This window comes from Xiphias gladius, chromosome 9 (genome assembly GCF_016859285.1).
Source record: "Xiphias gladius isolate SHS-SW01 ecotype Sanya breed wild chromosome 9, ASM1685928v1, whole genome shotgun sequence".
Lineage (NCBI taxonomy): Eukaryota > Metazoa > Chordata > Actinopteri > Istiophoriformes > Xiphiidae > Xiphias > Xiphias gladius.
In genome coordinates, this window is record NC_053408.1 from 2,421,062 (window position 1) to 2,446,552 (window position 25,491).

Consider the following 25,491-nt stretch of genomic DNA (forward strand, 5'->3'; position numbering starts at 1 on the left):
TAAATGCAATTAATTCTTGGTTGAAAACTCTAAGGGGTGATGCCTTTATTTCAGGCAGCAACAAGCGGCATACAAAAAGGTTAAGAATAACATGACAATGACCTAATTAAAAGGAAAAAAAACTACTTTAAGATGATAATGTGGATGCAGGAAGCACCGGTGGGGAAGTAATGTTTGTGTCTTCTACCTGGAAACAGTTGACGAACAGCAGGTAGAGTTCGGTGTGGTCCTCTCTGTCCAGAAGGTTCTCCTGCAGATTCCTCAGGTAGGTCTGAATGTGAGCCTTTGCCTGGTCAAAACTGATGGATGTCGACAGTTAACCAACATGCAATTTCTTGAACAGTGTCTTACTTTAGCTACAGAAAGTACAAATCTGAGCTACTCATACTTAACACGAGTACACCCATTCGGGGAAACCTTCTACTTTCCTCCACCGCCGCTCAGTTGAAACTACTGTAGTTTTTGCTTTGCTGCAGCTTAATGACAAAATGACTTTTTGACATTACGTCTTTTATAACATGCAACCTGGAGAGAAGCATCTGAGCCTTCAACTAATCTGAGGCTATGAAAATCCAAAATCCAAAAACTGGAAATATGAGATTTTTCCCCCAGCAGGGTGAAATTTGGGAGGTTTTCATTTCCCTTTCTTTAATGTCTAATTCTAAAATCACTGGATTTTCTATGTGCCAGGTGCAGGTTTCTTCACTGTCAGTACTCTTACTTTGGAAACTTCAGTACTTCTACGGTAAAAAATTTTAACAAATTCGGCAAATTCTGCTCTTGCAGTTTCTTAATGCGGTGGTCTTGCTTTCGAATGGGCAAAGGGTTCGAGTCCTTCATCCGCCCACCCTCGCTGGATTCATGCCCCCACCTGTATTGCAGCAAAAGTTTCGGCAGCACGGATCGAACCACCGGATTGTTATCCACGCACTCTAGGAAGGGAGTGAGTTTTCTGGTCCTGTACACATCTCCTACATCACACAAAATAATCCGTGGGTGAACAGTCATCAACAAAGCATAATATGGTGCCTAGTTACAAACAGGCCCTAATTCTTTCACTGACCGTTATCAGAGACGAGTAATGAGAAGAGGAGCTCCACCAGTCCCTCTCCGGGCCTCTGCCCCTCTGAGAGACAGAACCTGGACACCACCTCCAGGAAGAAGGCGTTACAGCAGTCCCTGATCGCTGCATGCTGCCGAAGCGCTTCCCTGAGCCATGAAAGGCAAAGCGTTACAGAGGAGGGAAACTGGGAGACTAAAACAGCGGCACGGGATATTATTATTATTATTATTATTATTATTATTATTATAACCAGGCAGAAATTATGGGGACAAGTCCTCTCACAAACAGCACATCATTTTGCTGTTCACTATTGTTATTTTATTTTTAAACTTTTTTTAATATGAGCTCACAGCCCACAGCAGGGTCTAAACGACGCTCTGAATAGTTCTTCTCACAAACGTTTGGTAATCCTCACTCTGCATGAAATATCCTTTAAAAAAAACAACGCTGACAGTAGAGGATGTTTGCTTTTCTCTAGCTACACTTTATTTATACATCATTTACACACAACACCGTGATAATTATAATCTTCTTCGAGAAATGAATATGGTTGGGACGCAGAGTTTCCCACAGTTAATTTTGGCTAAATGAATCGCTACATTTCTATAGTTACTGTTCATTATTTTCCCCCAACTCACTTGATGGCGCGAGAAACAGTCGGCTTGAAGCTGGGTGGCACATCTGCCCTGCATTTAGGGCAAGAACGCCTGTGGGGCTGAAGGCAGTGTTGGAGACACGGCAGACAGAAGATGTGCCGGCAGGGCAGGACGGACGGCTCTCTGACCTCCAACAAGCAAACTGGGCAAGAAATGCCAAACCTTTACGGAAAAATATCACGAGAGAGTAATTATAGCACTGTGAAATAAGATGCAAAGAGACTCAAGTAATATTCATTATCTTATATGTACATGACAAGTTAAACATTTTGCCGTATCTTAGATTGAACTGTAAAATCATTTAGTTGCTTAAAAGAGCAACGGACTGACGTTTTTACTTGTTTCCAATATATTGTTCAAATGAATTTGTGAAACTCTGTTTGAACTAAGCCTTCAGGACTTATTGAGACGGACATTTTTTCTGTTCGGAGTGAGTCCAGATGCTCCTGTAAACATACCAAAGTTTTGAATATGAAAATATCTGAAAGCAGAGTCTGACCTCAGCTCCCCGCTGATACATTCATCGTGGAAAGAGTTGAGGATGCGGATCAGCCGCTGCAGTGTGTCCACGTTCCTTACATCCGTCGACTCCTGCATCAGCTGTGAGAAAAAACCTTTTTTTGTTTCATCTCCCACCCATCTGAGCTCATACATTTTACTTTTGTTGCTCATGTCAAACAACTATGTTTCCTGCCCTTAGTAAGCAATCTCTTGTCATTTTTCTGCTCCTCTCTGGGTCTTGGTATTATTTTATTTCTACTGCACTTGTTGTTTACAAAGTTGCTTTAGCGGGCGTTCCCACCACTAAAGCTCACTTGAAATAAAGACTGCATCTGCTAAGAGAATAAAAAATTAATGAACATTTATGAAAGACAGATTAACCTTCATGGAAGAACAGATACTACTTCACCTAGCAAATGTGAATAAGTCAAATTTAGTTATCTGCTAACTAAATTGATCTTGAGACAAGATGTGTCAGGATCTGGGAAACCCTGGCTAGCGATTTCAAGACAAAAACAGAAACTAAAACCCTTTTACGTACGTTCAGGTGAAGGTTGCAGTGTTTGAGAGCCACTTCTTTCAATCGCAAGTCATTCTCTCTAACTTCAAACATTACGTGCTGGATGAAAGATGTAACAACGAGCATCCCATGCCACAGCGACCTGAACGGGCAAATGAGATTATTAATACACGTAGGAAACACAGAATACTTCTTTTTCTTAGTGTACATCTTGCCAGACTCGCCTGATGGAGTCCAGACGTTGCAGGCAGCCAGGGCTGCAGAGGGCAGCGTATTTGTGACCAAACGCTCTGTCTAGACAAGGCTGCAGAAACTCCACTCTGCTCACAAAGGACTCGCACTCTTGCAGGGACGTTGCGGTCAGTAGTTTGGTCTGTTCCACACAGATACCAAGAGCTAAAATGTCCTCCACCTGCCAAAAGCAAAAGGCATTACGCTCAGGCTCATTTTCAGACTGTAACATGTTAACGTTTTTACAGCTAGCATCTTAATAACTACAGGATGCTTTTATGCTGATGTGAGGCATGTAAAGCTCAGCACATTTGCATTTTACATTATCAAAGGTCTGACAGCAGAGCAAAGGCTGAGGCCGGTTATAGAGAAATCCCATCATAAACTAAACCGGAAGATGGAGATCGAGCCTGTTGGTGTTGATGAGGACGTTTACAATGAAGGTCATTCTCACCATTCCCTGGGGCTCCCTCTTTGACCCCTGCTGAAAGACATCAGTAGCTAGCTGGGGCTGCAGCTGAAATATGTGGCAGAGCGTGTCCAGTCTGGGTGCAAAATGTTTGGCGGCAGCCATTATCCAGGCAGGAGAGAGGTCAGGGATGGCACCCATGGACGTCTGAAGCTCAGACATGCAGCCCAACATGGCCCCGGTGAACACCTGCACAAGACACGTGTAAAAAGTCGCAACTATTTAACTGTTCCCAAAATTCTTCACCTGCATGTGTGACTCATAAGGTCTGTACCCTTAGCTCATCCCTCGTCTTTATCTCCCAAGAAAGCAGCAGAAAGTCTTGCAGGAAGTGACGGCCATACTCCAATCGCTCCCCGTCTGAGAGTTTCTGTAAGTGACTGCCCAGCCTGCTGTTGTTGAAGGTGCTCACAAACTGGAGAACCCTCTCTGTGCCATCCTCTTTAGTTACTAAGGAACAGGTAAAAGATTTAAAAAAAAAAAAACTATTTCAACCTACCATATATATAGTTCAGGATCTATTCACGAGTTTATATATCTAGTCATTAAAAAACTCTGAGACCAAGACACACCTGGCATGAACTCAGATTCCTCCCACAGGCTTTCGAGGTGCATTCTGACGAGCCAGCCGAACGGGGCAGAGCAGGGTTGTTCTTCACCATCCAGCATGAAGTAGTCGTGCACAAGCACCTCCTGGTCAGACTCACTAGAAAATATAATAATCAAAGAAAGGTGATGCCTTTTGTTGATTAAGCTCACCGTGTGGATTATGAAGAAGAAGTGATCCACAATACCTTGGTTTTTGGAGAGGTGTCAGGTCTAAAATCTGTGAATCTGCCAGGAGGTCCAACCACAGTTTTATCAGGCCCTGGCTGAGCCTTTGATCAAAGAGCAGGTCCAGATTTGCATACCTGTCCATAACTTCCAACATACTGGCCAAGATCGGAGTCACGGTGGACTGAAGACAGCGCCACAGGGTATGTCTACCAGATAAAGATTGTCAAAGTGTTTTGCATCCTTATATAATATCTTTACATAATGGTTCTTTACATATGATATATGAACATGCTAAAGCAGCATGATATTTGGTAGGTGTGCCATGTGAGTATTATGTAACGGTATGTCATTGTGAGTTCTAATTTTTTTATCCCTACTAGGAATTAATTCTATAGAATATGGAGGAATGTGATTTTTTTTTATTATGAGCTTATATCTTTTGTAATGTTTTTGTATTGGTTTCATATCATTACCAGTTATATTCCTGTATGTTCAACTATGTTGTGGCATTGGTCTGATATAGGTGAGGCGGAATGCTTCCAGAGATCGGCTATGCAGTGCATTCGGAAAGTATTCAGACCCCATTCACTTCTTTTTACATTTTGGGACGTTGCAGCCTTATGCTAAAATCCCTCATCAATCTACACACAATACGCCATGATGAAAAAGCGAAAACAGTTCAAACAGTTCGGTCTTGGTTTCATCAGACCAGAGAATCTTGTTTCTCACAGTCTGAGAGCCCTTTAGGTGCCTTTTTTGCAGTTGGTCCTAGCCTGAGGGCCAGTCTTCCCAGACATTTTCAATAAAATGTATCATCTTTGACATCTTTTTGATGCCAACTAACTAACAAACAAACAATCAAAATCCAAAACATGACTCCCTGTGTGGATATAAAAACATTCTGGACTGTGAATTAAGGAGTCATGTCACACGATCAGTTTTCAGGCAAAAGAACAATTTCTCTCAAATGAGCTAATGACTGTATGACGCAAAGCTGATTATCACATCTGAAGGAGATTTTACCTCAAAGTTCCCCCCTCTTGTAGAGCCTGCCGTTTCTTGGCTTCTATGCTGACCCACTCCTTAGGAGCGCCCATCCTTTCTTCTCTCTGTGCCACGGCCACAGCCAGTCTACTCAACAACACCCTCTGAAAGTGAACTTCAATAAAGGTTGGAGTTTCATCAGAAACAACTGAAGATGAAACAACACTGAGAGTAGAGACAGATGGAGGTCCAAGTATGTAATCATTTGTACAATATATACAGTGGTAATATATAAACTAAAATTAATAGTAGATATTTACCTGCTATGTGCCCTTGACCAGTTCCCAAAAGAGTCAGAAGGATGTGCATCCGTTGCATGCCTCGTGATGTCAGACGATCAGGGTCCCTCAGCAAACCGACAGCTTTTTGGATACATGATCTCACCAAGGAGAGGCTGTGGAGGTGGGCTTTTTCCGCCTGTATGCAAAGACAATTAAATTTCGTTTAAGCAATTTTATAAACTAAGATTTTTTTTTTTTACACTAACACATATAAAGGAACAAAAGTTTTATTTACCTCAGAGGTTTTTCTTTTCTTCACCATTTTTCCATCTCCATGGTGTTCTAGTAAAGATCAACAATACTGTTTATTTGACATTAAAAATTAAAAATTCAAAGAATAAAGAAAGCTACTTTTTTCCAATTCGTAAGAGAAGATGGCAGAAGATGTACAGTTTCTACCTGACAGTGCAGGGTTGAGCAGGTTGCTAATGAGAGTTCCACAGAAAACCAACAGGTTCCGGCTCATGTCCTCTGAATCCCTCAGGTCATCAATGTGCACTGACTGCCAGATTCCTTTGATGCAAAAGACAAAACATGGGTTTAATCTTACATGTTATGTCATATATCACGGATAATGGAGTCAGTAAATAACTGAATTGCAAAAATGGTCACATTCCATTTAGTACTCACCTCCTTGGAAACCAATGTACTGAGACTGACTTGGGATCCTAGAAACCTTCACAGTGAAAATCACCCAACAGGTCTGATCCTCCAGTGACATCATGTAATTCATGGTGCAATATCTGTTGGCAGATGGAATCATAAACACACCTGAAATGCCTGTAACGTCCTTTTTCACTTTACTTGCACACAATCAGATCTGATCATGAGCTTGACATCGAGCCCTACTTTGCTGATGCTATGAGCTCATCACTGCATTGGGATTCCTCAAGGTCCATCTGGATTAACAGGATGTGAAGAGACCGGCTAGCATCTTGAAGGAAGCCCCTGGCACAGAAAGGAGAGTAGCATAAATTAAAGACATAAAAGACAAAACTAAAATAAAAAGCCATGCTGCTGTTATCTGAATAGTTGGTACCGTATCTTGTTGCAGAAGGAGACTTCAGTGTCAAACTGGTGGAGCGAAAGCAGGAGGATCCTGTCCGTATGCAGTCCTAGAGCATCGGCTACAACCTTGACATCTGATCTGGTTAACAAGCTGGAGAATGTAGTTATCTATACAGAACCAAAAGCAGACAATAATGTCAACAATTTGTATAGATTGTTAAGAAATGATGAAAACAAAATTGGAGCAGTGGTCTGTGGCCTACCTCTAGGAACTTGGTGGACTCCTGAGTCTTGTTAAAGCAATCTTTAAGGAAATCTCGGAGTGAGTGGTGACGTTGTTGCTGGAAGTACATTCTCTGAATTTTCTCCCTCTCCTGTTTTGACAAATCTGAATACTTGAGCCTCACCACGGCGTCAGGGGTGGCACAGTTCAACAGGAGACATTTGGCTAAATCCAAGACTTCTTCTTCCTCATTTTCCCCAGCAGACCGAACATTGTTTTCTGTCTCTGTCATTGCTTCACTCTCAGAATTCAATTTGTTCGTATCATCACACATCTGAATGGATTCATCATCAATCTTTCCCTCTGACTCAATTCCCTGCTCTTTTCCAGCAATCTCTATTTCCACTGCATCCCCCAACTGCATCCCCTTGTCAGTTACCTCTTTCTGCACGTTAGAATTTGACTCAAGTGTTTTGTTTGGTTCATCTCCTTCCAATGAGTCACCTTTTCCATCCTGTTGATGCTGTCTTCCTGGACTGTCTTCAACTTTTTGTGCTCTCCCTTCAAGCGCTTGCAAGAGAGCGCTGGCACAGGCATCGCCATGGAAGCCGACAAAAATTTCAGACAGCTTGAAATCCTCTGGGGCCTCACCTGAGAACTCCTTCACCCATTCCTTCAGTTTGTGAAGAACCCTGTGTTGCCATGGCTCCAGATCAGTACTCCTATCCAGCCTGTGTTTTTCAAGCCTGTTGATGAGGGGCACGGGAAAGTGCTCATAGACCTTCTTCTGGTCCTCCACCACCACCAGTCTGAAATTTGTATGGACACGACATTTAACTCTGTGGGAGCCAAGACCAAGATCCACGTATCGCTGCTTACTGAGGTAAACATAGTACTGGTTCAGGGCATCATACAGGCTTTCATAAAGATTTTGCATGTTGAGGAGGATGATAGTACGACCAGTCTCCATGCATGTTTTCACTCGGTTCACATTACGGCAGATTTGGGCATATTCCTGGTCCTTTGGGAATCCCGAGCCAAAGACTATTTCAGGCCGTGTATATTCCCCTTTGGCAAAGACTTGTTGCTGAAGGATATGGAGAGCTGCATTGTTGGTGGTCAGCAATAGGAGGTAACGGCTCTCATGGTTGGTATCATGATCAAGATTCTTTTTCACCATTGACAAGGTGCTTGGTCTGGGAATTTCTGTAAAGTTTTGGAGAACCTCTTGGAAAAATATGACAGGGTCAAAATCCTCTGGCTGTCCACTGAAGTTACATAAGATGGCCTCCACTAACTGTCCACCATCTGGCTCTTGTTGTGTAGATTTGACTGCGGCAAAGAGCATTTTGATGAGGCTGTAATAATCCCTTAGACCAAAGAACTGATTCTTTGAGGTATCATTACAGATGTTCAAGAAGGCCTTTGCCAAAGGTGGGAAGAGGTGTGTGATTTTCAGTAGAATTTGATTGGAGGACGAACAGATTCCTTTGGCAGTTTCCACAAGTTCATCCTCACTCGGATCCCATCTGGACACAAATATTCCTCTGTTCATCTTTGCTGGGTCAAGAGCCCAGTTTGAGATGCCAACAAAGCCAACCTTCATGTATGGTTCTGGCTTGTCATTGTCAATGCACCCATCCTCCAAAAGAGGATGAAGGGTCTTCAGGGGCATCTGAGGAGAATCTTCTGCTAGTCCAATCTCATCAAGCACCACCACTGATACATACTCATCCGTGTTTTTGTCCTTCTGAAACCGGGCACAGTTCCTGAATGTCCCTATGATGCCCTCTGGACTTGAGTGGGGACTGCACTGGAAGGAGACCATATGAACTTGCTTGAGTTTCTTGAATAGTTCACAGTGGGAGTTCTGGCCCTGCATGGCATCAGCAACCACTGTTTTAGCAAGTGATTTAGAGCTGCCTGGCTTACCAACCAGAAAGAGTGGGATCCTGAGCTCAATGCAAACCACCATGAGGAACACATTCTCTTTGAGTGCTACATTTTTGGCTATGGTTTCCCTTGTCTGTACGTTCTGCAGGAAGAAGTCTTGACAGGATGAAATCTCTTTCTGCAAAGCTGTTGAAGAGCAGAGAGGCTCTGGAAAGTACCGACCAATTACAGCAAGGTACTCCTCTTTGGCCACCAGAGATGGGTAGTAGCAGACACAAACTGCAAGAATCAGGCACTTCAGTGTTTTCTCATTCTTATTGAGATGAGAGCAGTTGCTGAAAAGGACCTCACTATGCTGGTAAAACCAAATTAACACTTTCATAGACCTCTCCACATCCCTCAGACTCACAAAACTGCACTCATTTTTCCGACTTCGCATGTACTTCTGGGAGGCTGCCAGCACATTTGAAATGATGTTCTTGCAGGCAACTGGCAAAGAATGGTCAGCAACTTTCTTCTGGACAATCTGTTTGATGTAGGAAAGTTCAGTCGAATCACTCAACTGACCAAAATCCCACACCAAAGAAGCCATGCTTGGTGGCAGCGGGTGAACTCTGTACACCAGCTGCCTCAGTGGGACTTTGCCAAGGCGATCTTCTGTTTCATCTGCCCTCACCCTGTATCCTAATCCTGCACGTTCCAAACGTTCCACCATTTCACGTGAGTGCTTCCTGTAAGGATTGCAAGCAGCTATTATTTTTAAGCCACTGTCTGCTTTCAGAGGTTTCCCTTTCACTGACTGGTCACACAGGATTTCCTTGATGGCAAAAATGGCCTCTGTGGTGTTGGCTTCATCAAAGAACAAGATGGTGTCTAGATTGTATATTCTACGGTTCTTCGCAGCAAGTATCTCTGCCTCCCTCACCTTTCTGTAGATCATCTCTGCTGTAGTGCCACCATGTACCTTGACAAGTACCATGTTCTCTACTGGTCTTTCCTCCCTCTGCAGAGCACAAAGGAAACGCACCAGTCTGGTTTTTCCACAGCCTGTCTCTCCCATGATGACAACTGGAATTCCACACCGGAATCGCATGTTTATGGCCAACATCTTCATCACATTGTCAGCAGTGAGCTCATATGTTGGGTCTGGATCAAATTCATTGTCCATCATGCCTTTCTTTGCACCAACAACACATGAAATCCTTTTGATTTTGGCTTGCCGGGGCAACTGATCAAAGTCCTCAGTGAGAGAGATTCTTTGCCGTTCCAAACCTTGAAAAAGTTTTTGTGACATCACATCCTCTATCAAGACCTTATTGCTGTGAGGATCAACTGCATTGAGTGTGTTCCGCCGATGACATGTTTTCACATTAAACCCCAAAAAAGACATTGAGAATCGGTCTGCATTAAAGAAAATGTATGGATGAGACTCATTTTCCCAATGCTTGCGAATTGTCAGACGGGCAAGAAGGTTATCCTCTGGACTGTTTTCAGTATGCAGCGTGGGGATTTCATCAGATGTGTTCAGAGAGGGCGAGGCAAAGTCTCTTGCCATTAGAATCATGAACTTCACAATGAAGCCCTTGAAACCAGGGAGCTGGTCAGCCAGAAAATCTGGATCACAGAAAATTGAGTTCTCACAGTCTTTCAGCTGCACATTGAGGAACCAGGAGAAGTTCTTCAGCTCAGCCCAAGATGGATCTTGCATTCCACAGTAGAGTAGGAAGTATTTGAGACAATCAATGGGATCCCCCACTCTGGATCCTTCGTGGTAGTTAAAATGGTCCAGATTCTTATTGTTGTTGTACAGCTTTAAGTATTGATATGGTCTTTGAATCCCCTCACTGTAAAACTCCTTCTTATCCATGAGTGGATCAAAGGTCTGTTTTGTTAAAACGCTTTGATTCACCAACAACTGCTTCACCTCTTTTGGAGGTCTACAACGGATGGTAGGCAGAATGTCCAGAAGTCCAAGCCTCATCTGCATGAGCAAATTAAACACATATATTGTTTGATTATATATCATTTATGAAATCAATTGGAGCTTAAGGTTGTTTTTGCAGTTTTGCTTTACATTCACAAAGAGGCAAAACCAAATAATTAAAACATTTAAAAGCTCTCCAAGACCAAAGACCATAGTCAACAAACTTTGTTAATAATTTAAGCTATGCTTGAAGTTAAGGGAGATTTAAGGCACTGAATTCAGAGATCTATTGGACCCCAGGTCAATATAAGCAGGTGAGTATATATTTATTATAGAATGTAATACCATTTCTGAAAATTTCTAAAAATCAGTTTTTACCACTAATGCACACGGCTCTTGTGGCAGATTTCATCCACTTATTTCTAGATGCTATGCATGGGGGGTATTTCATAGGAAATATGAGAATATACTGTTATTGAAAGATCTGACTTCAAATAGTAAAAAAGATATAATATACCAGTCTTGTTTAATGTCGGAAGACTGACAGAAGAACAATATGACATTTTAAAATTGCATTTTCTGACAGGTGAAACCCATAATGAAAAGAAGTTATGATCAGAAAAAGACATTGCTACCTGTTTTGGCTGGTTTTGAGGGGATGTGCATGTGTTCAGGACCTCAACAATGATCAAGTGAGTTACATTCCTTCTCCAAAGCATGCCGTGGCTGTCGGTCAAACACCCCAGAACTAACAGATGGAATAGGAGCTCCTCCAGGCCTGAACGAACCTGACAGGTATCAAAAGTGACAAAGAAAACAAACTTTCAAGTACAAACAACACCAGAACAATCTATCAGTGGAGATAAGGGCTTGCATACTTACTCCAGCGGTGTCAATGTGCAGGAGTACAGGGACCTGCTCTCTCAGGGTTGCCAGTTTCTCTGAAAGGCTCTTAACCAAGGAGTCTATATCAACGCATGGCTCAATCAGTCTGATCCTGATGTGTTCTGCTCTGGGAGATATCTGCTGGAACTTCTCAAACAAACGATTCACATAAAGGGATTTCCCTATTGATAGAAAAAAGATGCATTCTGTCAAGAAAATTATTTTCTAAATTAATTTGAACATTCTCAGTAAAATGTGGCCAATGTGGATCAGATACACAGTTCTTTTTTTATAATACCACTAGGGTTTGCCAAAGTCATATATGTTCAAATCCTACACATGGGAGTTTCAAAAATGTGCAAAATAGCTGTATTTAACAGTTTTTACACAACAAACAAATTCTATTCTTGCTACAATTCTATAAGCATTTCCATAATGGCATGCCAATTAGGGTTATCCTTACCAACTGCAGGGCGTACAGATGACACCATCCAGACCGACAGCCGATCTGGAGAAACCAGTGTGACAGTGTTTTGCTGGAGTGTCTTTTGTGTGAAATGGTGATGCAGGTATTTCCCTGCAGCCTTTGCTGTTAGACTCATACCAGCCTGTACTTTGTCATTGCTGAAGAAAAACGGCACATATCTGTGCTGGTGTTCAACTGGACTGACTATTACCAAACGATAATGTGGGCTGGCACTTCTCTCAAGGACCTCGAAGTGGTCCCCCAAGGCCACACTGACATCATATCCGAGGAGCCCTGGATTGACAAGAGAATATATCTTCTGACAGTTTTGTTTGGAGTATTGGCCGAGAGCTCGGCGGAGAAAGATCTCCACCTCCTCCTCTGTGGTCTCTTCTCTGCAGACTAGAACCTCGTCAGCAGATGGCAGAGGCTGCTCTGGACTCTTCATGTAAAAAGAGAGGATGATGGTAAAAATTTCTGCACTGGGACAAAGCAAAAGATTGGGTTTTCCCTCCTGGAGAATTGGTGGAAATATCCTGATCAGGTTTTGCTGGTTCATTTCAGAGAGGCATGAGAGGAAGAGGGCCAGAGTAGAGATGTCCAAGTACTTTCTGAAGTGCTGTGGCATGTCTTTCCTGAATAGTCTCCCGAGGTTCTCAAGACTGTCCTCATCAGGCTTCCTGATGTCATCAGTGTGATTTTCATCATCAAACTCAGCATCTTTTAATTCATCATGCTTTGACGCCATAGTTGTTGCATGAACGTAAGCAACTCTGACATCATTTTGCGTGCACTGAGGCTTTATGGGAAAAAGCAAATGCCAGAACTGTTGAGGAACTGACAACTGCCGTTGACACACTTTGTGTATCCAGTAGCACAGGTACACCATCTGCTCTGAGGTGTAGTGGTTCAGCAAGCTGAACTTGGAGCGCATGTCACTGATGAAGGAAAGCCATTCTTTTTGGCAGCGATCCATGGAGTGAGCCAGCTTTTGTAGCTGCTCGGTCAGCTCGCCGTAGTATAGCATCTCTTTACCCTTCAGGGATAAGAAGGTGACTTTGATGCATGGTTGCTGTTGTGGACAGCACTGGACCTCGGCATGCCAGTCCCTGAAGAGCATATTGCCGGACGTTTGCATCTGAAGAAGGATGCTGCCAAGTCTATGAACGCCTTCAAAAACCTACAGTGCATGTGGACAGGAGTGCAGGAAATCATACTGTTAATCTCAACAGATAACGTAGACCCTTTAAAGCTCAAACCTTTACCTTTTTTGGTTAAATCTCCACAAATTTTCTATAATAAGTGGATAAAATGATTACATGTCAGTAAAAAACATGAAAGGTATCAGTCATTGTGACTCACTTTTACAGATATTTGTCACCCAGCTTTCACTCCCTTAAGATCTCTGGAGCTTTTTGGCTCACTGTTACGGTTTTACTGCAGATTTATAAACGGTTAATTCGCAGCACTACTGTCGTACAGCGTTGTACCCAGCAGCAGAAGGCAGCTGGTTTCAGCAAACACACTCAGACACATCTACTGTACACTACCTGCCCAGCACCAAACACTAGACAGACAAAGTTAAAACCATCAGTTAGCACAGCTTTAAAATACCTTAATTTTATGTCATCTGTGTGGTTGAGCGTTGTGAGATGTCAAGAGTGGCAAACTAGATTTTCTTCTGTTCAATCACATTGCTCTGACTAGCAACATGGTACTTCACTGGCTGACAATGGCAATAACGTTACTATAAACCTAGTTTATTAATCACAAAACCTACATCCTGTGCTTCTCTATTGTGGAATTTCAGAACTCTAGAAAATAAATTATTTAAGACATTACCTAGTTGGATGAGAACATTTTTAACAAGCTAGCTAGATAGCTGTTTATATACCGCAGTGTCAGACCGCTGGATGCCATTTTTATTGCAGTTGGAACAGTGTTTTATAGATGCCACTGACCTCTGTGAACCTGTTGACTTGTTTTCTGCCATGCTCCCCTTTGGATGACATGAGCATGAGTTTGTTCTGTAGCTCCAGCAGCTCTTCAAGCTTGTAGCTCTTCTCTTGTCTGGCACTTATCACCATGACATGTACCATGTTTTGCAGACATCTCTGCAAACAAGTGGAAATCAGAGAAGATACCTCATTGATATGTTAAATAATTTATATAAATTTAGTCAGCAAGGCCCTATATCTTAATCTCGTTGACTTATGTTTGACATATCTTTTAATGGAAGACTGTCTACTTACCCTCTCTGTGTTTTCATCAGACCATCCTACGTGATAAACTCCATGGGAATTAATCGAGGAAGCCAGGGATAGAGAAGACTGCTCGACAGAGCCGTGGGTCTCCTTCAAGGCTTTCAGCCAGCTCAGTAATCGCGTAGACTCTCTCTGAAAAACAAAACTAGTAGCATCATTGTCGCTCTCCCACAGCAAAATTGCTTTGTATGTTGCCTACAAATAATGGAGAAGTAAATACCAATTTGTCTGATAGCTTCTCGTCTCTACTTTGGGTGTCCCACACCTGCCGAGCACACTTCATGAACTCCTTGAAGCCAGCTTGAGGGGAGAGGGAGTAGAGCAGAGGTGCGTAGCCCATCACTGCATCGTGGAAACAGGCAACCTGGTCAATCTCTGTGTCGTTCTCTCCAGCAGATATGGAAGCCAAGTCGACGTAAACCTTCACATCGCTCATATCTGTTGAGGGGACAGGAAAGTAAGCATGCGGGTATCTCCTACAAGATGACAATTCAGGTTTTTGCATTTATGTGGAGATTTTTTTTTATGCAGTTGCCTTACTTTTAAGGTTGTCTTTGACCCAGGTGACTAGAGTTTGGCTCGCTAGAAACTCTTCAAGACAGACAGTGTGCTGTTTGGTGACTGTGGAGAGTTGCTGTTTGGCACGAAACAGGTCATCCGTAAGGGATGCCAGGGCTCTCTGCTTAAAGGTGTCTTCTTCCTGTCAAATGATCAAGTATATAGTTCAAGAATTGTACATTTTCTTAAAAAGAAAAGTACCTTTAAGAAAAAAAGTGGGCTTGCTTCTGCTGGGCAAAATTCTGGTACATCTGAAAAGTAAATATCATTATGAAGTGAGGCACATTCTTTTAAAAGTGTTTTGATCACCAAATTCCACTTTTCACCTCCTGCTATTGATTTCTATTTTCTATTTATACTAAAGATGTTGAATATATGTGTCTTCTTATGTAGGTCAATACTTTAAAAGGAGAGAGCATTAGGAAAAACAATAGCAAGAGTGTGCAGTTTTCAGTTAGACCACTACTAAATACAACTCAATTTCACTGTATATGCTTTGACTTAAATTTAGTTTAAGATTACAAGACTGTTACCAGTTGCCGGAGAGCATCAATTTCCCCGAAGTTCCCGGAAAGTTTCATTTTTTCAGCGATTTTCAGCATCGCACTGGCTGCAGCCGCTGCCTCGTGGAGTTTTGAGTACTCCTGGATCTGATCAAGCCTCAGCTCCACCCAGTTCTCCTCAGGTTTGAACCGCCCAGACTCAGAAAACATCTCTGACATCAGACTCAACTCCTTCTTCATTAACTTCCCGTCTCCCTGGTCACCAGACTCCACCAAAACCTGATCAAGCTGCTCCACAGTGATGTCTGCATTTGCTATGCTGACACCAAGCTGAATGAACTCTGTCAGTAGCGGCTCCCAGATGTTTACGCGGATCTGTGTTAGGGTTAGTGGAACAGGAGCTAAGGACGGTTGCCTCACTGACGCCAGAGCTGCAGCCCCCTTGACCCATGAGGATAGAATAAGGTTGCTGGAATGCAGTTTGTGCATCTCACTGGCCATTTTAGAGGCATTCAGATTGATTTTGTACCAGAGGACCAGAGGAGGAACCGTCTTCTTCAACTTTTCTTCAGCATCAAAGGACTGAACCAGCAACAGTTGGTTTAGGCTCACGGTCTTGAGATCTGCGCTGTGCTGCTCCTCAAGAGCCGACATCTCAGGAACTGGTTAAACAATGAGCACGTTACTGAGGAAAACAATTTGTAAAACAAAAATACAGAACCAAACTCTTAGGAAAAGATCACTCACCTGAAATTATTCAAGTTAATAAAGGGGTACTTGATTATTTTTCTAGTTGAACTCACCTGTGATGCTTTCTGTAACCTTTGCTATCATCTTTATCATTGTGTCTATCTGCTGCTTCCGCTGCATGAAAGAGTTCAAATCCTTCTCTCTCTGAGCCAAAACAACCTCTGCATCAACAGGAATGGTTTCAGATTTGGTATTTTTCTTGTCTGTTGAAGACATAATGCAGCTGTTATTAAGTAAGACAGTTTTTCTTCTGTTAAGAGGGAAATTGAATATAGTAATCATGGAAGGCTGTTTATGATGTCAAAGCTTATGAAGGTTCATACACTGCAGGTAGAGTTTCTTAAATTGCTCTTTATATTTCAGGCAGGTCTGCAGGTGTCCCAGGGGCACGTGTCCTTGAAGCAGAGACTCCACCAGAGTGTGTACTGCAACCACACAGCTGTGTACAACCTGCCCTGCAGAATCATCCACCCGGATCGACTTCCAATCACCTGGGCCAAGACAATAACATTGTGACCATTATATAACCTTAAGGAAATAAGAAATAAATACGGATAATAAATTGTATAAATGAATGAAAGCAATGATGTACCTTTTAAAAGTAGGTGGCTCATGGCTGACTGCGAATCGAGCAGCTTGACCACTGGGTTGTCTCTGAATCGTGCTGCTGACTCAACCACGACAGCGGACAGGATGACAACAGGAAGCTCTTTCACCTTAGAGCTGAGACTTTGCATCAGGTCCCCCGCCTGCCCTCTCTAAAAGAAAGCGGAAGAAACCTCAGGAGGAGCAACAGAGGACAGATGTACAGTAGATGTCATGTGTACAGAGCAGAGCAACGTAGTAGATTTACGGGATGGACAATCAGCATTAATCATTCAGTTTATGGAACATCCAAAAAATTTCACTGAACTGAAGGGGACGTCTTTAAATGTTTGGTTTTGTTTTGTTGTCGAAAGAACCTCAAAACCACCATATACAGTATTTCAATGCTGAAACCTGCAAAAAACTGGCTTTGTTTTCGCTATTTTTGCTTGAAATGTGACTGGAATGATTCATTAATCATCCGGATACTTGTCGGGCATTTTTCTGTGGATCGACTAATCGATTCAGCTCTAGTCTTATTTCTTACCTCGCTTGCTTGGTTAAGAAGAATATTTTAAAACAGTTTGAGAACTAACTTCTTCAGAAGATCTGGATGAGGGAATTTCACGAAGAGAGAAACGTGATGTCGAGGTGTTGAGTAGGAAGTCATGAAGTGTTCTAGCCACAAGGGGTGACTGTGACTGTGTTTGTACTGGGAAGTACCCAGGAGAGATTTATATGTGGGTGAAACAGTGCACTGTGGGAATCTTGGGATTGAGAGGACAACACTGGCAACCTGATCAGAGATTAGGTCCCCCGGACAAGGGTCTATGTCTTTTATAAGACCTGAATCGCCCTGTGACCCCAGGAACAACCCCTGATGACAAATCAAGGGCATCATATGACCCCTGAATCAAAAATCCACCTTAAACCTTGAGCAGCTCCGTGTGGGGAGGGTTTTTAGCATCCTAATCTCAAGGCAAAACTTGCACATTAAGACTAAGGATGCACCCTGAACACATCATGTGTACTGTACTGTACCTGGCAGACTGTCTTGATAGCAGACTGACACAGCTCATCGAAACAGGTCTGCAGAACACTGTGGCTTTTCCTTATAGCTGCCAAGGTTGGCTCAAGGCAGCAAACCAGTACTTTATTCTCCTCACTCTCCTGCAAAGAAATACAACTCAGATGTGCTGTAAAAGGAGAGCATCTACCTGCCGGCATGCGATTCCTGTTAGAATCTATGCTGACTAAAAACAGATGAATAATGACGATCTTACACTGAACAATGCACAATCACCGACCTTGGAAATCCTTTTCCTCAGGTCCTTCGTGAGGCTCTGAGTCCAACGGGATGAAACTTCTTCAGTGGAGAACTCCACTTTCAGCAGAGCATCCCACATCTGATAAGGGAACGCAGTCATTGTTATATACAGACCCAGCAGACTGTGTGCTAAATCTGGTTCACTCGTATGACTTCAGAAAATAAATATGGCAATTTATCTTCTCATTTTCATTAGTAAAAACATTTGCAGCAGGACCATTGTAGAGTTTTTATTGTTTTTTCCCCTTTTTCCATGGGAGTCTGGTGCATAATCACTGGCTCAGAGAACGTTGTACACCGTAAACTGCAGCGGTCATTTTCTTCTTGCAGCAGGGAACAAAATATAACAAACCTTGGCTGTTTGGGTTCATAAAATCTGTGTGAAAGAAGTTTAAACACACCTTCTTCTTTTGAAAAATCAGGGTAATTTTTGGTGAAAATCAGTGGCAAACTGAAAAGGACATGGCTTGAATATAGATTACAAACTGCTGTACAAGCTGAGTGGTAACAGAGAAAGACTGAAGCCAAGAGCAGCTGAATGATGACAATGAGCAGACATAAACCACTGGCAAATATACCTCAATTTCCTTTGTGCAGTCGAGTGTTTTTAACGGCGACACAAGGGGATTTTGCAGCAGTTCGTCTCGCCACTCAATGATTTGCTGCTGCACCTCATGTAGCTTCTCCGAGAGCTGCTGCTCTGAGGTCTCAAACTTATCATCTTTGGACTAAGAGACACAAAACGATGAATTAGACTGAAACACTGAGGCAGTTAAGGCACATACCAAAGAGATTATTACCTCCTTTCTCAGTGCAGCATCCAAAACCTCTGCCAGTTTCAACACCAGCTGGTAGGACAGGACTGCCGGGCGGAACCACGGGACAAGGCGCACAATCCTGCACACGCTCCTCACCACACTGATGCTGCTCATGAAGGCGGGCTTGATGTTTCCAGATTCGGTCATTCTACGGACACAAAGCGCACGATGCAGGGAGCACAATGCCACAGTGCATCAGTACAATCTGAAGAACAGTTCAGACTTACTCACCTGTCCTTCTCTTTGTCTACCTTCAGCAGTACATGAGCCAAGGTTTTGTGAGCATGCTGCATGTAGAAAGGACATAGACTGTCACAAAGGGTCATTTTAAAGATAAGAAAACGTCAGTTTAAATGTTAAATACTGCCATCTGTAGGTTCTTCCACCTTCACAATCTCCTGGGCTCTGTTGGTATCCCTTAGCTCTTCACATTCCCGGAGCCTGTACAACAGACTCTGGATCACGTGTTCTGCATGGATTCCTGTCAGATCGGAGAATTCAGGAAGATCCTCAAATGCGACCAGAGACAGCCAGCTCATCAGAAGAAGAGGCGTCTCTTTAGCCATAGGTAAGTGCGACTGGGTCAAAGCCATCATGCTCCTGTGGAAGACAAAGTTACTTCTTTGCAGACACACTCATTTCAGGATAAGAGAGTTAAGGTTCGCTTTCCGATAGACTCGCCTTCTTCTCTCAGGGTAGGACTGTATGTTCTCTCTGAACCTGCTGAAGTGGACATACTCAAGTCCTGACCAGTTTTCTTCCTCAACAGCCGGACCCACTTTTGTTGCATCAGCTCCTGGCTGCCTGAGTCTGAGGAGCAGAGGGATGAGCAGCACAAGCTCCGACACCATGTGCTGGGCGCAGTGGTTTATCAGACCCAACACTATACTGGGGGGGAGAAAGAGTGAGGTCGTGTGAGGAAGTGTTACGCAAGGTCATAGCGCACATCAGCACCTCAGATGAATACAGATAAAAACATTTTAAACACCTTAAAAGCAGTTTACATTCCACAGCTACACACAACTTACCTGATGGGTCTCGATGGCTGATTATGATTTTTTTTTACCCTCGAATGTTACTGATTTTAGGCAAAGAATGAACAAATTCATTCACTGAAAATGTAATAAACACATTTAGTATTTCTCCACTAGAATCATAGTCTTGACAGTGTGGTAAATGCTTTGAAACGCTCTTAAAAACATTTTAATTCTTTGTATTTTAATTCTTTTTAATTCTTTGTATCTACATTGTATACATCTGTATTAAATGTTGGAAAAAAATATCAGGAACAGAGATGGGACACTTGTGTGTTTCCCATCGAAACCATTTGAAACAGTCTGCAGAAAGACATTTTATTGGTTCAGCTGATAATTCCAGCTAAAGGGTAAATGACTTTACTGGTGAACCTTGCAGATCACGTATCTGGACTACATGACATCCGCCGGGTTAAATAAAGCCGACTGGTAAATAACAAATAAAAAACTACTAGTTACCAGAGATGGCGGCCTACGTGTTTTTTCACACTGGGTTATGTTTATTTGTATTTAAAAAGCAGAGACGTGCTTCTGAAGTTTTATTTGTTCATATTCTCAATTAAAAGGGTATGTGTTGTCTACTCAAAGCTTTTGCAACAACTTACTGTTGTAGATTTTGGAAAGAACTGAGCAACGCGTCCAGGTTTTTCTTCTCCATGGCGGTGTCTGAGGACACCAGGAGACATAGATCAGCCCAGCCTTTCACTCCAAGTTCGATCCTAAACTTTCTGGTAACCATGAAAACAGACAGGCCCAGGATAAGAGGACTGGTGCTTCTGCAGCTTCCTGCGAACTTCTCATTTGGCTCTCCTTTTAAGATCTGGACCAAACTCTCAGAAATCAGATCTAAGGTCTGTAAACAATAAAAGATTTGGTTATTGGTGGAATATCGGAGGTAATATATTCGTGAACGCTTTGAATTTTACTCTTCTTGCTGCACCAACCTTGACCACGGGAGGCTGTGAATTGTCTGGGTATTTCATCCTCGTGTGTGCAGAACCCAGAGTCGTCATAAAATGCATCAAGTTGTCACACAGGCTCACAGTGCTCTGTTTGTCCGATGGAGACCATTTCTGGAAGATTCTGTTCAGCAGAGTTCTGGCTGAGGCCTGCCAGGCATCTGAAGTCTCCACACTATTTGATTTCCCCAAGCCAACGATGTGAAGGCCAGCTTGCCACAAACTTTGCACCTCCTGACGACTAATGAAGCCTTCATAAAGGTGCAACTCTAGAAGAAACACGGGCAGGTATGTGATCGGTTTATACAAAAGACTGAAACCAACAGTGGATCGTTGACATGCTGAAGCTAAATGGTTTGCTTGCTTTACCTTTAATGTTGGAGTTCGAAGGAATTCGAATATGTCTTGTGGCAATTTCTATTATCTCTTTTTGTCTTTGCCTCACACCATACGCATAGGCCAACCAGTCTCCTCTCCGCAGTTTGCTTTCTTCAATGGAAAGAGTTGCTTCTACAAGATAGCCTTCCTGCCTTAGTCCACTAAACATAAGATGTTGAACATTTGTTATAATGATACATTTACTGAAGCTGAAAATCTCACAGCAGTCTGACAAAATCAGGGCAGTGGTACGAATTGTATTGTTTTGAGCGGGTGCTTGAGCACATCGGATTTGCAATGAACCTATGATGTGAAAGTACTAACTTTAACAGTTGTAGTCCTTTCTATACATAGCCAGGACAATGATCCTAAATAGGGAACGAGTGTCTGTCGAAGCAAGGAGGGAGATTTTTTAAAACCAAACAGTGGAAGTTTCTGGACTGCTCAAGTCAGTACAAGACCTTTATCTAACTGATCAGAGACTTGGTACCAAATCCTCTGCAGTCAGTGACTGGTACCAAGAATTAAATATGACCACTTTTAAAGAATAATTCTGTTTTCGAGTCATATTTTGTAGATTTGGCCATCACTCCAATCAGTAACGCTGACAAGGCACTCACCAAGTTAGCTGCTGAGATCCTGGAACAGAAAGGCTGAACTTTTTTGGAAGCAAAAACAAAGCTGGACTCTGAGATTACAGAGGCTCCAGGTTCATTCTTGGCCTCGGACACAGCAGTGGACAAAACGCTCTCAGGTCATGGTCCACTGAGTTGCTGTTCAGGACCTTCTGAACAAGTCACACGACCGTCATCAGCAGATGGAGTTTGCCCGGTTGTCGTGGAAATGCAGACGTTCAAATCTACATTAAAATGTTCTCTTTTCCATACTCAACTGACCTGGCTGTCAAGAATGTACTTTGAGTCTTATATTTTAAGGCAACGTGGATGAGAAATGCTAAAGACACTCGAAAAATTTGGAATGGAAATTTGAATACCTGCTATGACCACTGGGCAAACGCCAACTGCTGATCCAAAGTTCCAGAACATCTATTAAATGGACCTTGAGTTGAGATTGGAGATTGTAAAGTTACAGCCCACGTTGAAAATGCCCATCAGAGTTTACAGTGGCCTCATTCAGATGAATGAGGTGGTTGCAATTTTGCACACGGTGCTGGTGTCCATCTGAACGTGGCCTTTGCCCCACATAACGCGGTTCGGACAACCTGGATGGACGTTTGGCTTGTTTGCAACATGAACTCCCGATGTGAATGTAAAAACTCTCGAATTAAAGCTGAGCGTCAGAACTTTAAGTTCACACTCACCGTTTCATTTCAAACGGAAGGACAGAGCCATTAGGACAAAACATGTCTTGACTGCGCTGTGTTCCAGAGCCCATAAACATCAAGAAGACTTACACAAAATATGTCTTTTCAAGAGGTAGAGACGCTCCTTCATGACACATTACAAGCACGTCGTGTTCCTGGCTGAATCTAAACGTTTTGTCCAGCACAGCATAGATGTGAAAGGTGAACATGGGGGCTCCAGGTGGAGGTCTCACTGGGCTTCCGTCACTGTGGAGACAGAAAAATACACATTTACCATCACGGGCCAAACCTCAGTATTTGATTCACCTGTTAATATCAGTCTTGCACTTACCGTGTGCTTTGGGCTGTTTTTGCAGTTTTATCTGCTGTTTTGTCGGCTGCCGTATCGGACTGTTTCTCACTCTTCCCCTCTCTGGACACAACTTTGGCGTAAGACGTTGGTTCGGCACGTTTCTGGGCTTGAGGATCTGAGGGATCACCTGAGACACCTGCGGAGGGAATCTCCTCCTTAGATCTTGCCTCTGTCTCAGGGTTCTGCTCCTCGGCTGAATCTGGTGCTTCTCCGTCATGGTCAGGATTTTCGCTTTTGGTTGACGGAGTCTGACCGGCGCCGTCGTCTTGCAGCTCGGGTTCAGGTGTGTGTTCGTCTTGCTTCAGCTTTGTCTCTGCAGCGTCGCCTGTGCCAGGCGGAGTCCTTTCATTGTTTGGGTCGTCTTGCTTTGGCGCAGGGAAGTCTGTCAGTGTTTCCTCGTTGCTCTGAACAACACCTGGAGTTTGTGTGACTTTGTCTGTGCCTTCATGTTTCCTTGTTTGAGTCTGAGCTTGCACCATCTTGGCATCCTCGTGGTGGTGTTCTCCACGGTTTTCTCCTTTTGGCAGGTTGCCTTCAGTTTGGGGATCCACATGTTGCGTTTCTAAGGGCCCGCTCTGACCTGGGCTGCTTTCAGTCTCCACTGCCTCCATCTGGTCTTTTTTCCTGCGTTTTCACTTTTCACATCTGCCCCTCCTTTTATGCATGAGATGCTCCTTTTCCTTCTTTGATTTCTCTTTCTCCTCTCCTCTTCCTCTTGAACGTTCCTACTGGGACTGTCCGCTCCTTGTTCCTGGAACACACAGTAGTGTAATCTATGCATGTACATCCACCATGACTCAAAATCTCTGGGATACTTATTATTCAAGTTAAGTCAGTTGTGTTACAGTCAGTAAGGAAGTGGCAAAATAGGAAAAACTGCCCCTGCTGGTTTCCAACTGCACCTTATCATCTTCATGAGGGACTTCCTGAGTGACTGTACACAACAAATTATGTCAGATAGTCTGTTACAGATCCTGCTCCACACCAGTAAGGCTGCAACCGCCTTTTTTTAAATTATTATCATCAATTAAACGAATGATCTTTTTTTTTTTTCAGTAACCGATGAATTGTTTATTCTGTGAAATGTTCCAAAATGATGAAAAGTGCCATCTCTGCTTCCCTGAGCTCAAGGCGTCGCCTCCACACTTCTCGCTTCGTCCAAACCAACAGTCCAAAACCCAAAGGTGCCTCATTTACAACAATATAAAACAGAGAAGAGCAGCAGATCATCACCTTTGAACAGCTGGAAAAACCAAATGTTTGGAACAGTTGCTTGATAAATGACTTAAACCGAATATCAGATGTGTTGGGGTTTTTTTTTTGTTTTTTTTTGAGGCAACAGAATATTTCCATTACATGCCACAGATAATCTATAAACTTCCATTGGAAAGTAACTGCGACGTGACAGTGACACGAGAAAAGTGAGATAAATACCACTCATTTATTTTCATTAAGATCTGAGCTCATTCCAGACGATTTGACTTTTGCTCGAGACACACAACGAAGGTTATTATTATTATTATTATTATTATTAATAAAGAAAATCCCATGACAAGCATTTGACGCCAGTATTTCTCGCAGCTCGTCGCTGAACAAGCGCCGCGGCGGTTTCATGCGGTTTTTGCGTGATGGAGACCCACCGTTGCCGTTTCCAAGCTCGCCGCGGGACAAGCGGAGCCCTGAGGAGACGTCCGTTACTCTGCCTGCCGCGAGATGGGCGCTAATCCGTCGACACGAGCCCCGGCCTCGGTGCCGCTCACACCGCCTTCATCGTCGGTTCGGGCGAAGACCTCGGCGGCTACTACGCTGCGAACGACGCTGCTCGGGTCTGATCTGGCGAGTAACTCCTCGACCGTCCCTAAACCAGAACCATGAGAAGTTTCGCTTTCGTTTCTCCTCGAGTCTCGTCAAACAAGAAACTTAGCCTGACAGGCTCGGGCCAGGCTCGGGCCAGGCTCGGGTCAGGCCGTGGTACTTTCAATGGATGAGGTCCACACACAGAGCGAATGTGTCCCCGGTAGAAATGAACCTGTCAACGGACACAATTCGGGGGCTTTTGTGTCCGCTGGCCAATTTGAAGTTTTCCTTTACTGTTTTAACTCTATGTTGTAAAGACCTGACATAAGAGTTAAATATTGCTTTTGATTCATTTATGTTTTATTTGATTTTTATTCTATGATTAGAAATGCGTTTGTGTTTTGTACAGTGTTGTGAATGTCCGGATGTTCCTGATCCTCATTGAGATAAAAAGTAAAGTGCAACTTTTTCCTTGTTAATTTGTTCTATTTTTCACTGCTCTCTGCGTCTCCATCTACCTCAGTCACCTTTTTCAGATGCAACCTCTTCCGAGAAAAAGTGAAATAAAACGGATTTCTGGTCGTAACCGTGGCGTGGCCCCTGTTGCGTGCTGCGTTCAGGAGCCCGTCGGAGGTTTTCACTTTCGATCTCGGCGGTCTGCTGAGTGGAAACGAAAGCCCAGGGACGAGGGGGCTGTCCGGGCTCTTTGGGCTTGTAGGTTAAAGTCTTCAACAACATATACAAATGTCAAAGTAGGCTCCACGTAGACCAACTACAACAGTAAAATGCGCTTTACGGATGAATGCATCAGTAATAATAATCCCATTATATAATGTCTAACAGTCTAATACTCTGCAGAATGAGTATAATTTGCTACTGATCCTTTGGTAACATTTTTATT

At 43.2% G+C, this 25,491-nt stretch overlaps 1 protein-coding gene across 1 annotated transcript in view; it reads right to left on the reverse strand.

The window, feature by feature from the left end:
• The window catches only part of rnf213b (ring finger protein 213b), a 36,632-nt gene extending 13,058 nt beyond the window's left edge, over positions 1-23,574 (reverse strand). Inside the window, 43 exon segments of the mRNA XM_040135896.1 lie at positions 188-299; positions 872-971; positions 1,064-1,209; positions 1,702-1,881; positions 2,219-2,319; positions 2,762-2,882; positions 2,965-3,152; positions 3,426-3,629; positions 3,715-3,890; positions 4,013-4,146; positions 4,235-4,423; positions 5,241-5,376; positions 5,522-5,678; positions 5,778-5,824; positions 5,942-6,055; positions 6,173-6,285; positions 6,392-6,490; positions 6,582-6,718; positions 6,814-10,647; positions 11,226-11,378; positions 11,473-11,657; positions 11,939-13,121; positions 13,903-14,055; positions 14,194-14,337; positions 14,426-14,643; positions 14,746-14,905; positions 15,297-15,928; positions 16,070-16,219; positions 16,340-16,507; positions 16,609-16,774; positions 17,643-17,771; positions 17,909-18,007; positions 18,507-18,656; positions 18,729-18,894; positions 18,978-19,033; positions 19,133-19,346; positions 19,428-19,634; positions 20,386-20,633; positions 20,725-21,008; positions 21,109-21,278; positions 22,532-22,687; positions 22,773-23,416; positions 23,419-23,574. Of these exon segments, the coding sequence (XP_039991830.1) occupies positions 188-299; positions 872-971; positions 1,064-1,209; positions 1,702-1,881; positions 2,219-2,319; positions 2,762-2,882; positions 2,965-3,152; positions 3,426-3,629; positions 3,715-3,890; positions 4,013-4,146; positions 4,235-4,423; positions 5,241-5,376; positions 5,522-5,678; positions 5,778-5,824; positions 5,942-6,055; positions 6,173-6,285; positions 6,392-6,490; positions 6,582-6,718; positions 6,814-10,647; positions 11,226-11,378; positions 11,473-11,657; positions 11,939-13,121; positions 13,903-14,055; positions 14,194-14,337; positions 14,426-14,643; positions 14,746-14,905; positions 15,297-15,928; positions 16,070-16,219; positions 16,340-16,507; positions 16,609-16,774; positions 17,643-17,771; positions 17,909-18,007; positions 18,507-18,656; positions 18,729-18,894; positions 18,978-19,033; positions 19,133-19,346; positions 19,428-19,634; positions 20,386-20,633; positions 20,725-21,008; positions 21,109-21,278; positions 22,532-22,687; positions 22,773-23,416; positions 23,419-23,574 (12,279 nt within the window).
• Between the last annotated feature and the right edge of the window lie 1,917 nt (positions 23,575-25,491).